Source organism: Mya arenaria, chromosome 11 (assembly GCF_026914265.1).
Source record: "Mya arenaria isolate MELC-2E11 chromosome 11, ASM2691426v1".
NCBI classification, from domain to species: Eukaryota; Metazoa; Mollusca; class Bivalvia; order Myida; family Myidae; genus Mya; species Mya arenaria.
The window spans coordinates 9,975,742-9,989,686 of record NC_069132.1 but is presented as its reverse complement, the minus strand read 5'-3'; the positions used below and the strand labels follow the sequence as shown (position 1 = coordinate 9,989,686).

The window sequence follows — 13,945 nt, the reverse complement described above, 5'->3', positions numbered from 1 at the left end:
TATATTTTTGTAAAATTTTGCATCTTGTTTGAATGAAAGTAATACACAAGCGTTGTTGCCGGCTCAGCAGCAATTTTGTTTTTGAAATGCCAGGTCTCCAATAAATGTAGTTGTATTAACAAATATGCATTCAACTTCTTGAGATTTGTCACAAGAAACACAAGCTCTCTCTACTTGTTTATTTTGATATGTAACAAGGTATTTATTCAGCAGTTTGACAATACTAACCTTAAAATGTACCAGTACATCGACAAAACACACACAACAAAATTACATATGATCATGTATATTAACCAGTGTATTGCAATTAAATGAAAAAGTGTAAAAGATCATAAAAAAAAAATATCACATTTCAACATCGGGAACATTTTGAAAATACACCGTACAGAATACCGGTAAAAATATTGCACAGTTTTAAAGGGCAGTATTTCTGCAGATATTAAATACTGGTATACGATTGTCTCCTCACACTTGACCTTCGTCGCCAGGCAACCACTCCGACAACTACCAGGACAACTGCGCCCATTGCAACTGCTGCTATAACAACAGAAGTGATTGACATAGATTGGCTGCCAGTGTTGGTATCTGATTGGCTACTGGAATATGACTGGCTCCTGGACCCGAGTAAGCCAGGCTGTGCGTCTATGCCTGGTTGACTGTTCTTGTATGTGTAGAAGTATGGATGCTCCTGAAATCACCATTACATAAATTGGAAATATATATTTAGTATTATTATTTTAAGAGGCGTAAATAAGTTGGACACCTTTAGATATTTAAGAGGTGTTCAAAAATTCTTTTTAAATGTGTATCTGTTTTTGTAGCCTTTTTTATATTAATCTAGCACAATGGAAACACATATATTGCCTTGATACTTCACTAAGACGTACTATTTTCTGGTAAACAAGGAAGCAAAAGATTTCTTATCTAAAATACCTTGGCATCAACTGGCAATATTGTATACTACTTACAGCTGATGGACATTCGATCTTCTCACCCGGAGACCAATACTTTCTTTTTTGAGCCATTGGTTCAATCTGTAATCAAAATCGGTAAATGTCATTTGCAATGAAACCAACAGGGCTTAAGCAGGTTTTAGAATTAATACAAAGATAGTACGAAAAAAACACGGTTGAGAGCAATGTCAATGCTGATGTTTAGGTACATATATAATTGTGTAAATATGGAGATCATGAAATTCTTTGTAACTACCTACACTTATGTATACTGTATAGTTCTCCAGTTGTAACTACACACTTATGTATACTGTATAGTTCTCCGGTTGTAACTACCTACACTTATGTACACCGTATAGTTCTCCGGTTGTAACTACCTACACTTATGTACACCGTATAGTTCTCCAGTTGTAACTACACACTTATGTATACTGTATAGTTCTCCGGTTGTAACTACCTACACTTATGTACACCGTATAGTTCTCCGGCTGTAACTACCTACACTTATGTACACCGTATAGTTCTCCGGCTGTAACTACCTACACTTATGTACACCGTATAGTTCTCCGGCTGTAACTACCTACACTTATGTACACCGTATAGTTCTCCGGCTGTAACTACCTACACTTATGTACACCGTATAGTTCTCCGGCTGTAACTACCTACACTTATGTACACCGTATAGTTCTCCGGCTGTAACTACCTACACTTATGTACACCGTATAGTTCTCCGGCTGTAACTACCTACACTTATGTACACCGTATAGTTCTCCGGCTGTAACTACCTACACTTATGTACACCGTATAGTTCTCCGGCTGTAACTACCTACACTTATGTACACCGTATAGTTCTCCGGCTGTAACTACCTACACTTATGTACACCGTATAGTTCTCCGGCTGTAACTACCTACACTTATGTACACCGTATAGTTCTCCGGCTGTAACTACCTACACTTATGTACACCGTATAGTTCTCCGGCTGTAACTACCTACACTTATGTACACCGTATAGTTCTCCGGCTGTAACTACCTACACTTATGTACACCGTATAGTTCTCCGGCTGTAACTACCTACACTTATGTACACCGTATAGTTCTCCGGCTGTAACTACCTACACTTATGTACACCGTATAGTTCTCCGGCTGTAACTACCTACACTTATGTACACCGTATAGTTCTCCGGCTGTAACTACCTACACTTATGTACACCGTATAGTTCTCCGGCTGTAACTACCTACACTTATGTACACCGTATAGTTCTCCGGCTGTAACTACCTACACTTATGTACACCGTATAGTTCTCCGGCTGTAACTACCTACACTTATGTACACCGTATAGTTCTCCGGCTGTAACTACCTACACTTATGTACACCGTATAGTTCTCCGGCTGTAACTACCTACACTTATGTACACCGTATAGTTCTCCGGCTGTAACTACCTACACTTATGTACACCGTATAGTTCTCCGGCTGTAACTACCTACACTTATGTACACCGTATAGTTCTCCGGCTGTAACTACCTACACTTATGTACACCGTATAGTTCTCCGGCTGTAACTACCTACACTTATGTACACCGTATAGTTCTCCGGCTGTAACTACCTACACTTATGTACACCGTATAGTTCTCCGGCTGTAACTACCTACACTTATGTACACCGTATAGTTCTCCGGCTGTAACTACCTACACTTATGTACACCGTATAGTTCTCCGGCTGTAACTACCTACACTTATGTACACCGTATAGTTCTCCGGCTGTAACTACCTACACTTATGTACACCGTATAGTTCTCCGGCTGTAACTACCTACACTTATGTACACCGTATAGTTCTCCGGCTGTAACTACCTACACTTATGTACACCGTATAGTTCTCCGGCTGTAACTACCTACACTTATGTACACCGTATAGTTCTCCGGCTGTAACTACCTACACTTATGTACACCGTATAGTTCTCCGGTTGTAACTACCTACACTTATGTACACCGTATAGTTCTCCGGTTGTAACTACCTACACTTATGTACACCGTATAGTTCTCCGGTTGTAACTACCTACACTTATGTACACCGTATAGTTCTCCGGTTGTAACTACCTACACGTATGTACACCGTATAGTTCTCCGGTTGTAACTACCTACACGTATGTACACCGTATAGTTCTCCGGTTGTAACTACCTACACGTATGTACACCGTATAGTTCTCCGGTTGTAACTACCTACACGTATGTACACCGTATAGTTCTCCGGTTGTAACTACCTACACTTATGTACACCGTATAGTTCTCCGGTTGTAACTACCTACACTTATGTACACCGTATAGTTCTCCGGTTGTAACTACCTACACTTATGTACACCGTATAGTTCTCCGGTTGTAACTACCTACACTTATGTACACCGTATAGTTCTCCGGTTGTAACTACCTACACTTATGTACACCGTATAGTTCTCCGGTTGTAACTACCTACACTTATGTACACCGTATAGTTCTCCGGCTGTAACTACCTACACTTATGTACACCGTATAGTTCTCCGGCTGTAACTACCTACACTTATGTACACCGTATAGTTCTCCGGCTGTAACTACCTACACTTATGTACACCGTATAGTTCTCCGGCTGTAACTACCTACACTTATGTACACCGTATAGTTCTCCGGCTGTAACTACCTACACTTATGTACACCGTATAGTTCTCCGGCTGTAACTACCTACACTTATGTACACCGTATAGTTCTCCGGCTGTAACTACCTACACTTATGTACACCGTATAGTTCTCCGGCTGTAACTACCTACACTTATGTACACCGTATAGTTCTCCGGCTGTAACTACCTACACTTATGTACACCGTATAGTTCTCCGGCTGTAACTACCTACACTTATGTACACCGTATAGTTCTCCGGTTGTAACTACCTACACTTATGTACACCGTATAGTTCTCCGGCTGTAACTACCTACACTTATGTACACCGTATAGTTCTCCGGTTGTAACTACCTACACTTATGTACACCGTATAGTTCTCCGGTTGTAACTACCTACACTTATGTACACCGTATAGTTCTCCGGCTGTAACTACCTACACTTATGTACACCGTATAGTTCTCCGGTTGTAACTACCTACACTTATGTACACCGTATAGTTCTCCGGTTGTAACTACCTACACTTATGTACACCGTATAGTTCTCCGGCTGTAACTACCTACACTTATGTACACCGTATAGTTCTCCGGCTGTAACTACCTACACTTATGTACACCGTATAGTTCTCCGGCTGTAACTACCTACACTTATGTACACCGTATAGTTCTCCGGCTGTAACTACCTACACTTATGTACACCGTATAGTTCTCCGGCTGTAACTACCTACACGTATGTACACCGTATAGTTCTCCGGTTGTAACTACCTACACTTATGTACACCGTATAGTTCTCCGGTTGTAACTACCTACACTTATGTACACCGTATAGTTCTCCGGCTGTAACTACCTACACTTATGTACACCGTATAGTTCTCCGGCTGTAACTACCTACACTTATGTACACCGTATAGTTCTCCGGCTGTAACTACCTACACTTATGTACACCGTATAGTTCTCCGGTTGTAACTACCTACACTTATGTACACCGTATAGTTCTCCAGTTGTAACTACCTACACTTATGTACACCGTATAGTTCTCCAGTTGTAACTACCTACACTTATGTATACCGTATAGTTCTCCAGTTGTAACTACCTACACTGTATACTGTATAGTTCTCCAGTTGTAACTACCTACACTGTATACTGTATAGTTCTCCACTTGTGCACAATGGGACTCATGTTAAACTAATTAAACTACATGTGCTATGTTTTCTGACCATGTTATTCCAGAGGGCGTCTGCGGCGGCGCGGTGTCCCTTAAGGCTCAGGTGAAAGCAGTCCGGAGCGAAATAGCTCAGGTCAGGCTCCTCAGACCCCTCCTGGAAAAAGAAAGAAAATAAACAACGGTTACCCTCTTAAAGGAAAATATAATCACCGTAATTCAAACTAAAAACTTTCATGGTTGCCATGTTATCAAAAAACAAAACATACAGCTGTATAATTTCTAATGGCAGGAATTTTTAGGTTTTGCAATACCAGTAGTAAGTCAAATCATGATTTTGTACTTCAATACTGAACAAGGGTTGTCACAGTAAGTGAATGTCCCGCCAGTTCAATGAATTATACAATTACTAATATATCTTCATCCAGGGAAAGCTATCATATGCAATTTTTGAGGAGTGATGCAGATACAGGTATTACTAGTAACATGGGGTCTTGCACCCAACACGTCGTCCTTATGTACTGAAAACATGCAACAACGTAAAATATCTCCGTGCATGACATAGTTACAACCCGGACACAACCAACTATTCTCTATCTATATGCATATATGAAGATGTCATAATGATTAAACTTTTTTCTCTTTTCAAATTTTAGTTAACGCATATAGAATAAAACAACTATTGCAATCCACGCCATCCACAAAATTACTATCCCAGCAAACAATTAACATACATGTAGGATAGACGTTGTAACAACGTCAGAAACTGATGTTGAATGGACACTGTAAGAGTATTGGTTGACAGTTCGGACGAACAGACGCATGGATGGACGGTGCGATATATGCCAACCATGGGGTGCATAAAAAAGAAAATACCCTTCGGTGTAATTGGTAGCCAAACAAAGTTTGCAATACGTGGTGTTATATTTCAAACGCCGTCGACAAGTTCGAACTAATCAGGGGTCCCAACCTTCATTGGCGGTCGTGTTTCTGTAAAGAAGGGCTGCACGACGGCGGTAAAGTCGTCCCGGGTGTCATAGCGTCCACTTTGCACGAGTGCAGCCGTTTGGTCCCGGTAGCGCTGCGTCTCAGCTACTAGATCCGCCTCCGCTTCGCTGTTAGCAGGGAACGCAGCACATTTGCACAGGAACCTGTATACAACATCACGGAAGAAAGTCATGGACTGTTTATCTCATATTAAGATTTACCATACTGTTTGATGAACCTCTTATTATCATTAAAATGTCTGAAACTGACGTCGGTCTGACACTTGATACTTAATTGTCGGGAAGTTTGGATTTAATATAAAAAAATATATTTTAAAGTAGGAAAAATTGTCAGGAAGTACATACAGATGTAATGCGTCGCAGACAATGTTGGCGTTGAGACGTTTGATAATAGCGACGTCGAGTATCTGGACGACGTTGACGAAAGCACGTGGAACGTTCGCGTGCAGATAATCAAGCGCCTGCTGAATGTGGCCAACGTAGTTTTCAGCGCTGTACTTGCTCTGTGAGAGACAGAACTGTTCATCAACCTCATGTTTACATTAATTTCAAGTTAAGTGCTTTTCTGCTCTCAGTACTTTAGCCTTGCATGTGCATGATTTATTAGATTATAGTGACATACATTGTACGTTTCTTTATGGGATAAAAACTAACAGTAAATGTGATTCACTTTTGAAAACGTCATCCAAAAAGCATTGAAAAAATACCAATGTTTCGCTTCTTCATGCGACTTGTTTATCGCTGACGGAATGCGAACCGTACATGCCGTCTATGTCCAAAATATAAAGTTAATTTAATTTACATGTCTACTACATCCACTTACATATATACATATATACTTGTACCATATGTTTGGGGGTGATTTCTTTGTTTGAAGTTATGTATCGGACAGTTAAGAAGTAGGCGAAGTTTAACCCAACATTACAACGCTATTCACGTGTACCGCACGATTATTATTAAACGTAATTGTACTTGACGACATAGAACAAAACATTTAACATCACCCACTACCCTCTTGAATTGAATTGTACACTTGTGCTGAAGCGCTCGTGTATAATTTGAATAACTCGAGTTGTAGGTGCAAAAGCTGTTACATAGAGCATAATTGGCCACGCACCTTGTCGTTGCAGTATTTACAGAGATCGTTGCCGCCGACGAACAGGGTAATAAGTTTCCAGTCGTTGTCGTAGTCGATGGTTTTGTCCTCCTTCATCCGTTTTACGATAAGTTCAGCCTGACCAGGCATGTCCCTGCAAAGATAGCGGTTAGTAACACAACGGTTCCGTCAAAACATAACATTAGCATAAGTGATATGCTTTCATGCGCCCAGAGAATGCACATACTATTATCATATATAATATATAGCTGTTGGCGATAAAAATCCTGAACCCTGTAAATGTGACAGAAGTGTTCAAAGACCAGCTTATGCCGTGGACGTACGACACATATTTCATCGTGCTGTGAGTTTGGATCATTTCAATGATTTCATAACTTGGCAACAGCAGTCACCACGATGAACCTTAACATTGTGCTCATAGGAGTATAGAGTATTTATTTATTTTACGTACTCTGACGTGTCCCCGGGGTTGGCGACGTTAAGGTGGCTGGACTCCGTCCACACTGGCCCCCAGCCCGTAGAAAATCCCTTTAATTCCTTATTATACACCTTCAAGATGTCTGTAAAATAAAACGCATGAGCATTGTGTATGGTTGATGTTAACTAATTTGCTTTCGTAGATTGTCATTTGTAACTGGTGAAAGGTAAGATTTCTAATCATAATGTCGATTGTTTGCCGCACTGGTGAACAAGTACCGACGGTTCTGAATGCGCATTCATGTACGTTTTAAGTTATAGTTAGATTACATAAAGTAAATTCTTAATGATTAAGAATGGGCGAAGTGAGCGTTGCGACCGAGTCCTTTTTAATCATTAAGAAAATACTTTAGGTCATCTCTCTGACTTAGAATACAACCTCATTGGCTGATACATTGTCAGCGCAAAATCTAACCAGAGACTGGTGTGTATCGGATGAGTGACAGTACGCGGACCCTTCAACAGGCGCGGAAGTTGATATTCTTAATGGTTAAGTCTACTACCAATTGCCTTTTTGCAATTTCATTGGCTTAAAATGTAGGTTGTATTCTAAGTGAGCTATGTACATGTAATTTTGACCCATTTACCATTTCTGGGTAATCAATGGTACATCGAAAAGGCTCTGAGACCAAACTCCGGGACCCTCTAATAAGAGTCCGATACGCTAGTCATTACCATAAATGAAAATAATATCAAGAAGGTTCGAGAGACATAAAATAAAGTAGTTTGCAGCAAAACCGGAAGAAGAGAAACTTACTGGGAATTGTTTCTTCCTCATTGACCGACTTTTCTCCTCCAACGCTGAATAAAGAAATAATATTCTACTGTTATTGGTGTAAAATGTATTTTGTTGAAATAATATGACACATTTCTCGACGGGCCATTATTAGAAAGGAGTGACATTATGGCCAGATGGCTGATCGGGTCCTATATTAACCTAGAAGTATTTGAAGAATGAATTGATGATTCTACATACTGCATTGCATACGGTAAATGTGTATAGCGTACCTCCACGAGAGCCCGCGGTCTTCCCTGAGCAACCCGATTACCGTGGACGCCGTGATCCCCGTCCCCGCCTGTAATATAATAGGGAAACATGTGAAAGCAATGTCACATGACATGAGGATTTACATGGTCTAGTGACAGAACTCTCACATAACAGATCACAGTTTCGAGCCAACCAGGGACACTTGGCCATTGGCTCTTAAAATGGTTTCTTCCAGTTCTCAAATATGTTTTAATCAAACTAATAGAAGATATATTGAGACACCGAATATTAAATTGATTAAACAATATAAAACGTCTAACCGTAATGGAATCCCCGAGGGCTCCAACAACTTTGATGTCCATAGGCCTCAGGCTGTGAACTGAAAAAGTCATTACGATACAACATTCATGCACTAAACATCATATGCATTGTTAATTAACAGATGTACTATTCCCTGACCTTGACCTCAAAGTCAGCGTTTTCGCAAAGAATGATGATATTATTTATAAATTCTCCGATCAAGTTCAAATGAAAGCTTATCATAACATCACCAACCGGAAGTGGTCTTGGCCGCTGGTGCCGGGTATGGCTTGCAATGGAATTCTTCCCCGGACTTGAGCTGCGGCTGAAAAAGTGTCATGGTGTCGTTTGCAGAAAGACCCAAATTATTATATCCAAAAGGAATTACGGTAATGTTATAAAAAGATAACTGTTATAATATCAATCTGTGTCACAAATAGTCTCATAGAGCCAAATTTCCAAACAGAATGAAATCATATTAATTATAAAATGCTGTCTGATACCTTGCCATCGTCCTTGAACAACTTTAAATGTTGCTCGAACAGACGGACGAACGTCTCGTTCTTCTCCTGACTCCGGACAAACTTGGCGTAGTCAGCATAGTCGCACGCTGAAAACACACGACAATTAAGGGATTGAACATGCGGACATCAACACCGTAATAGCATGAATAGGCCAGTTGGCAATGTGGACTCATTCTGCACCGGTATTACGCATCCGCATTCACAACTAGGAAAAAGTAACGAATTCGCATACTAAGAAAAAAAACGTTAAACGGTTAGAATTATATTTTATGTTCACGATTGTTTTAACATATATTCTTAATCCGTGTGTGTATACCACGTGATAAATTACGTCATACATGCTACGTCGGAAGGCAAAAATTTGCTTAAAATGAAGACTTAAATCAAAGATAACTTTTCATTTACAACACCATTTTAAATGAAACAAAGGGCAGTCTGTGCCGCTTAAAGAGCCCCGCATTTGTTAAATTTCCGAAATTTGATGAGTTCATTTGATTCATCAAACACTTCGATAAACCTGTTTCCAAAATAATGTTTTGACAGTGCTCCGTCAGACGGCCGTATTGTGAAAAGGTTTGTCGAAGAATTTGATTGCGAGTTTGGGTTGGGCTCCGTAGTCTGCGCTATGTTTCATTTAAAATGGTTAAAAAAAGTGAAGTTATCTTTGTTTAAAGTATTTTTCAAATCAAAATATTGCATTCCGACGTAGCATTTATGACGCAATTTATCACGTGGTATCACGTGGTATACACACACTGTTAATCAAAGGGTTACAAATTTTCATTTTCATTTTCATGTTTTTCACGTTTTCATGCCAAACTCTGACTTTATTGCGGCATACGTATAAATGTAAGAGACCCAGCGATTTTTAATAAACGTTTCATATTACATTATAGGGTATTTTGAATTTTGTCAAATCTCGTTTTATGTTTATGGCAATGTGTTATTTTGGTGATATACATGTTCAAGTATGTATAAAATATAATTTTGGCTAGTTGAAATTATTTATTGTGACTTTAATGAGCCTTTGTCATCAAGCCACTGTGTATTTGTTACGTATGCGGATTCAGGCCATGATGCGGAATGCTTACGTACACGGAATACCAGTATGTTTTCAGTGTTTTCCATGACTTCAAAATCATTCATAAACGAGACACATTTTAAAACTTTTATAAAATATGTTTGCATTCTTTTTATGGTAGACAGACCAAGAAAAAGTGTATTATTTTCTTCTTCTTTTTATTTAGTGTATTGTATTATATTTATTTCCAGTTAAAACAAAATTCAGCAAACAAAAGAACAAAAAATTAAAACGATTGAAAGAGAGTGTACACCGTTAAAGAGCAATAACATGGGAATTCATGAGCAGTGCGATTACATGGGAATACATGAGCAGTGTGATGACATGGGAATACATGAGCAGTGTGATGACATAAGAAAACATGAGCAGTGTGATGACATGGGAATACATGAGCAGTGTGCTGACATGGGAATACATGAGCAGTGTGATGACATGGGAATACATGAGCAGTGTGATGACATAAGAAAACATGAGCAGTGTGATGACATGGGAATACATGAGCAGTGTGCTGACATGGGAATACATGAGCAGTGTGCTGACATGGGAATACATGAGCAGTGTGATGACATGGGAATACATGAGCAGTGTGATTACATGGGAATACATGAGCAGTGTGATGACATGGGAATACATGAGCAGTGTGATGAGGATGGCGAGATGCGACTTTAAATTAATTGTTAGTTTACGATCTTCCCCGCTCTTTTACCGCCGCACCTCAAATTTTATTGACTCAAAAAATGTTGAACTATTTGCGTATCGGACCGGTACTACCGGAAACGGCGTTTATTCATACCTTCAAAATGTAACAGGTCACGGTCTTTAAAAGAATGAAATAAGACTACACATAAGGTCACATGATATCGTAACACAGACGTCGGACGTCGTGCGGCATCGCACGATATATATACCAATGGGTTGCCAATGATAATGGACACACTACCGTGACTGCTTTCAGATTAGTCTTATTGCATTCTTTTAAAGACCTCGACCTGTCAAAATATATATTCCTGTTCTCTGAAGCCGTGCGACTTGACAGTTCAAACTTGTGCTCGATATCCAAAGACAGTCGCACACTACACATTTTATAGTTGAACGCAACTACGCAACTTCTCTCCCTTGATTATGTGTTATTCACATGTTGAAAACTGCTTACACACATCAGTTATTTAAGATATGGCTGTAAACGAATATACAACATTCAATAATAGTTGTAGTCTATCAATTTGATCTGTGATAATTTTTCGACGAATGAAACGCAGAGTGTAGTCCTCGCATAGAGTGTCGGTATACGTTAAAACTGAATACGGACGTATACTTATTTACTTGTTTAAACACGAAACCTGCTTTAATATGTATGTTTACAAAAAGTCATTGGATTAACTTCCCCGTGTCTCGGCTTTGGGCTAATTCTTTGAATAGCTTTTTTGAAATTCAACAGTTAACCGGAAAATAATATGCACCTGATATGGGGCTCGTAGCCATGACCGCTGATGATTAGCTGGATGGGCTACCATCTGAGCTTACTGATAATCCAAAACAAAATGCTTAAAACCAATATTTAATCCGCATTTCGTCAAGGTAGCTAAACGCGATTTCTGTTAAGTACAGTTTACCTAAGTCAATACGGTGTTAGGAATAGAAATGGACAGTGTATAGAAAGTCTTCCACAAAACTCGGTTAGTCGGTCAATATTGTTTACGTTCGATATGACACTGCTGTTTATACATAATTCATATCAATATAGGTATCTACTTATATAAATTAATAAATAAATAAAAGAAGAAATACCTGAAAGTTGAAGGCACACAACGAATACCAAATATTTCATCATGGTGTCCATCCGTTCATCACAACCACAATACCATGGTGTGGTCCAGTTGTTAAATACTGACCTAGTCACATGGTCGTCTTCATGTATAAAATTTATTTATTATAACACAATCATACAGATCTATATATCGCCCGACGCTCTGTCTCACCTTAAGCTACAACAATGCTCGAAATCAGTTTTATTTATATTTTATTGCATAAGAATACAACACTGTTAAAGATAAACACAATTGATATATGGGTATAAATATCGTGCGCGGCCACGTGGGAAGTTTAATTACATTCAAACTACAATAACTAGTCACATGAACATGAATGTACATATACACTAGCGGGTTAAGAGAGGGCCGCGCCCAACGCACGCTCCCTCTAAATTCGTCCAAGTTTATCTTTTAAATCAACATTGGAGCAAAAAAAGTAATAAAATACGCTCATAATTTCCGACAACAAATTGTTAAAATGTTCTTGAGGGAGTAGCCCTAGATCCCCATGCAAACACTTTATGTCATATACTTTCGGTTCTGATGGAGGAGCGCCCCCTCTAATGTCAATTCCTGAAACCGCCCCTGCATATGTGAACCATTTTTTAGGTTATGTAACAGGTCATGCACGTGATGCTTTACGGAGAGTTTAATTTTATCATTGATTGGAGAATGATGCAGGTGCAAACATATTTCTACTAAATGTTTATAATTGATATAATTTGATAATTCGATCATCGAAAGATACGAAACGTATATATGCCAAAATCTTTATGGAACGCTATTGAACGCTTTATAAACTCAAATATCTTCAACTAACTACAGACCTCTTTAATCAAATTTAAGAGAACTCCAATTAAAGTAAGGATAGCATCATTTTTAATAAGAGATCTCACCAAATCATTTGGGGAGCTTTACAATTCAATTGAAGATATCTCGAAACGAACTGAATCGAAATCAATTAGAGACCTCTTATTCAGTCAAATTTAAGCCAAATCGATGCTCACAACAATTGAGTTGAAGAGCTTATTAATAGAATACGAGCTATATCTCCAAATAGTCAATTGTTATAATGGTTGTTTTGCCTATCTGTTTCAAAAACAATAGGCTATGCGAAATACCTTAACATGTGAAAGTGAAACCTATTCCGAAAGCAGAGGGGTGTGTACCGGTGTATTTTACTATAAAACTGCCCTTTTCAGAACACATGGGACGTCTGGTGAGTTGGAATGTTGTGGTTAGGGGCGCAATAAGAAAGTAATAACTTGCACCCATGGTGAAATTAAGATTTTGTGAGATGTGTGTACATCGGAGCTGTATGCCAAGTTACAGACATGGACCGAGATCTGCGTGTTCTGTTAAGAGTGAAAGACGTCTCTTTTTGTTCACTGAGAATCTAACTACTGTTACGTGCGACGTCAAACAAGCCCAACAGATCCTTTCAGAGAAAAGCATGCTCTACCTTGTAGGTGTCCGCTGGTCTTTATATACAGCAAATTCTCCATTCGGAACTCTTCGGCCATTTTTTCAAAAACAACCTCGGATGTATGTGGACGGTTTACATACTTAAAAAGTGGTACGTTTAAGTCCGCTGCAAATAGATCGCGTAGTAATCTTATTTAGTAGTTAAAATTTATGACTTAACTCTTGGGAATCGTAATTATGTTTGCAATAATACACTTCACTGGCAATCAATTTAAACTGAGAGCAATGAATACAACTCTTAAACACTACATTTAATTAATGCTTTTATTAAAAAAAAAAAATACGGACTACTTCAACAGATGTACCGGCATACATCCGAGGTTGTTTTTGAAAAAATGGCCGAGGAGTTCCGAATGCAAATTCTCAATACACACGGAGCCCGGGATTTGCTACTTT

At 39.0% G+C, this 13,945-nt stretch overlaps 1 protein-coding gene across 1 annotated transcript; it reads right to left on the bottom strand.

Moving 5' to 3' along the window:
• Positions 1-164: 164 nt before the first annotated feature.
• LOC128207551 (phospholipase B1, membrane-associated-like) lies at positions 165-12,330 on the bottom strand. The gene is made up of 13 exons (XM_052910531.1): positions 12,042-12,330; positions 9,152-9,258; positions 8,904-8,973; positions 8,669-8,727; positions 8,369-8,436; positions 8,118-8,161; positions 7,335-7,443; positions 6,884-7,016; positions 6,112-6,269; positions 5,730-5,910; positions 4,815-4,916; positions 969-1,034; positions 165-688 (listed from the first exon to the last, which is right to left on the bottom strand). The coding sequence occupies exons 1-13, from the start codon at positions 12,091-12,093 to the stop codon at positions 440-442; spliced, it is 1,398 nt and encodes a 465-aa protein (XP_052766491.1). The 5' UTR covers positions 12,094-12,330; the 3' UTR covers positions 165-439.
• Between the last annotated feature and the right edge of the window lie 1,615 nt (positions 12,331-13,945).

Bases quoted from the DNA above. Each gene is read 5' to 3' on its own strand.
- LOC128207551 (XM_052910531.1), bottom strand. From the start codon at position 12,093: ATGGACACCATGATGAAATATTTGGTATTCGTTGTGTGCCTTCAACTT. The intron at 7,444-8,117 runs GTAAGTTTCTCT...TTTATTTTACAG, and splicing joins TGAGGAAGAAACAATTCCCA to ACATCTTGAAGGTGTATAAT. The intron at 4,917-5,729 runs GTTGGGACCCCT...TTCTTTTTCCAG, and splicing joins AAACACGACCGCCAATGAAG to GAGGGGTCTGAGGAGCCTGA.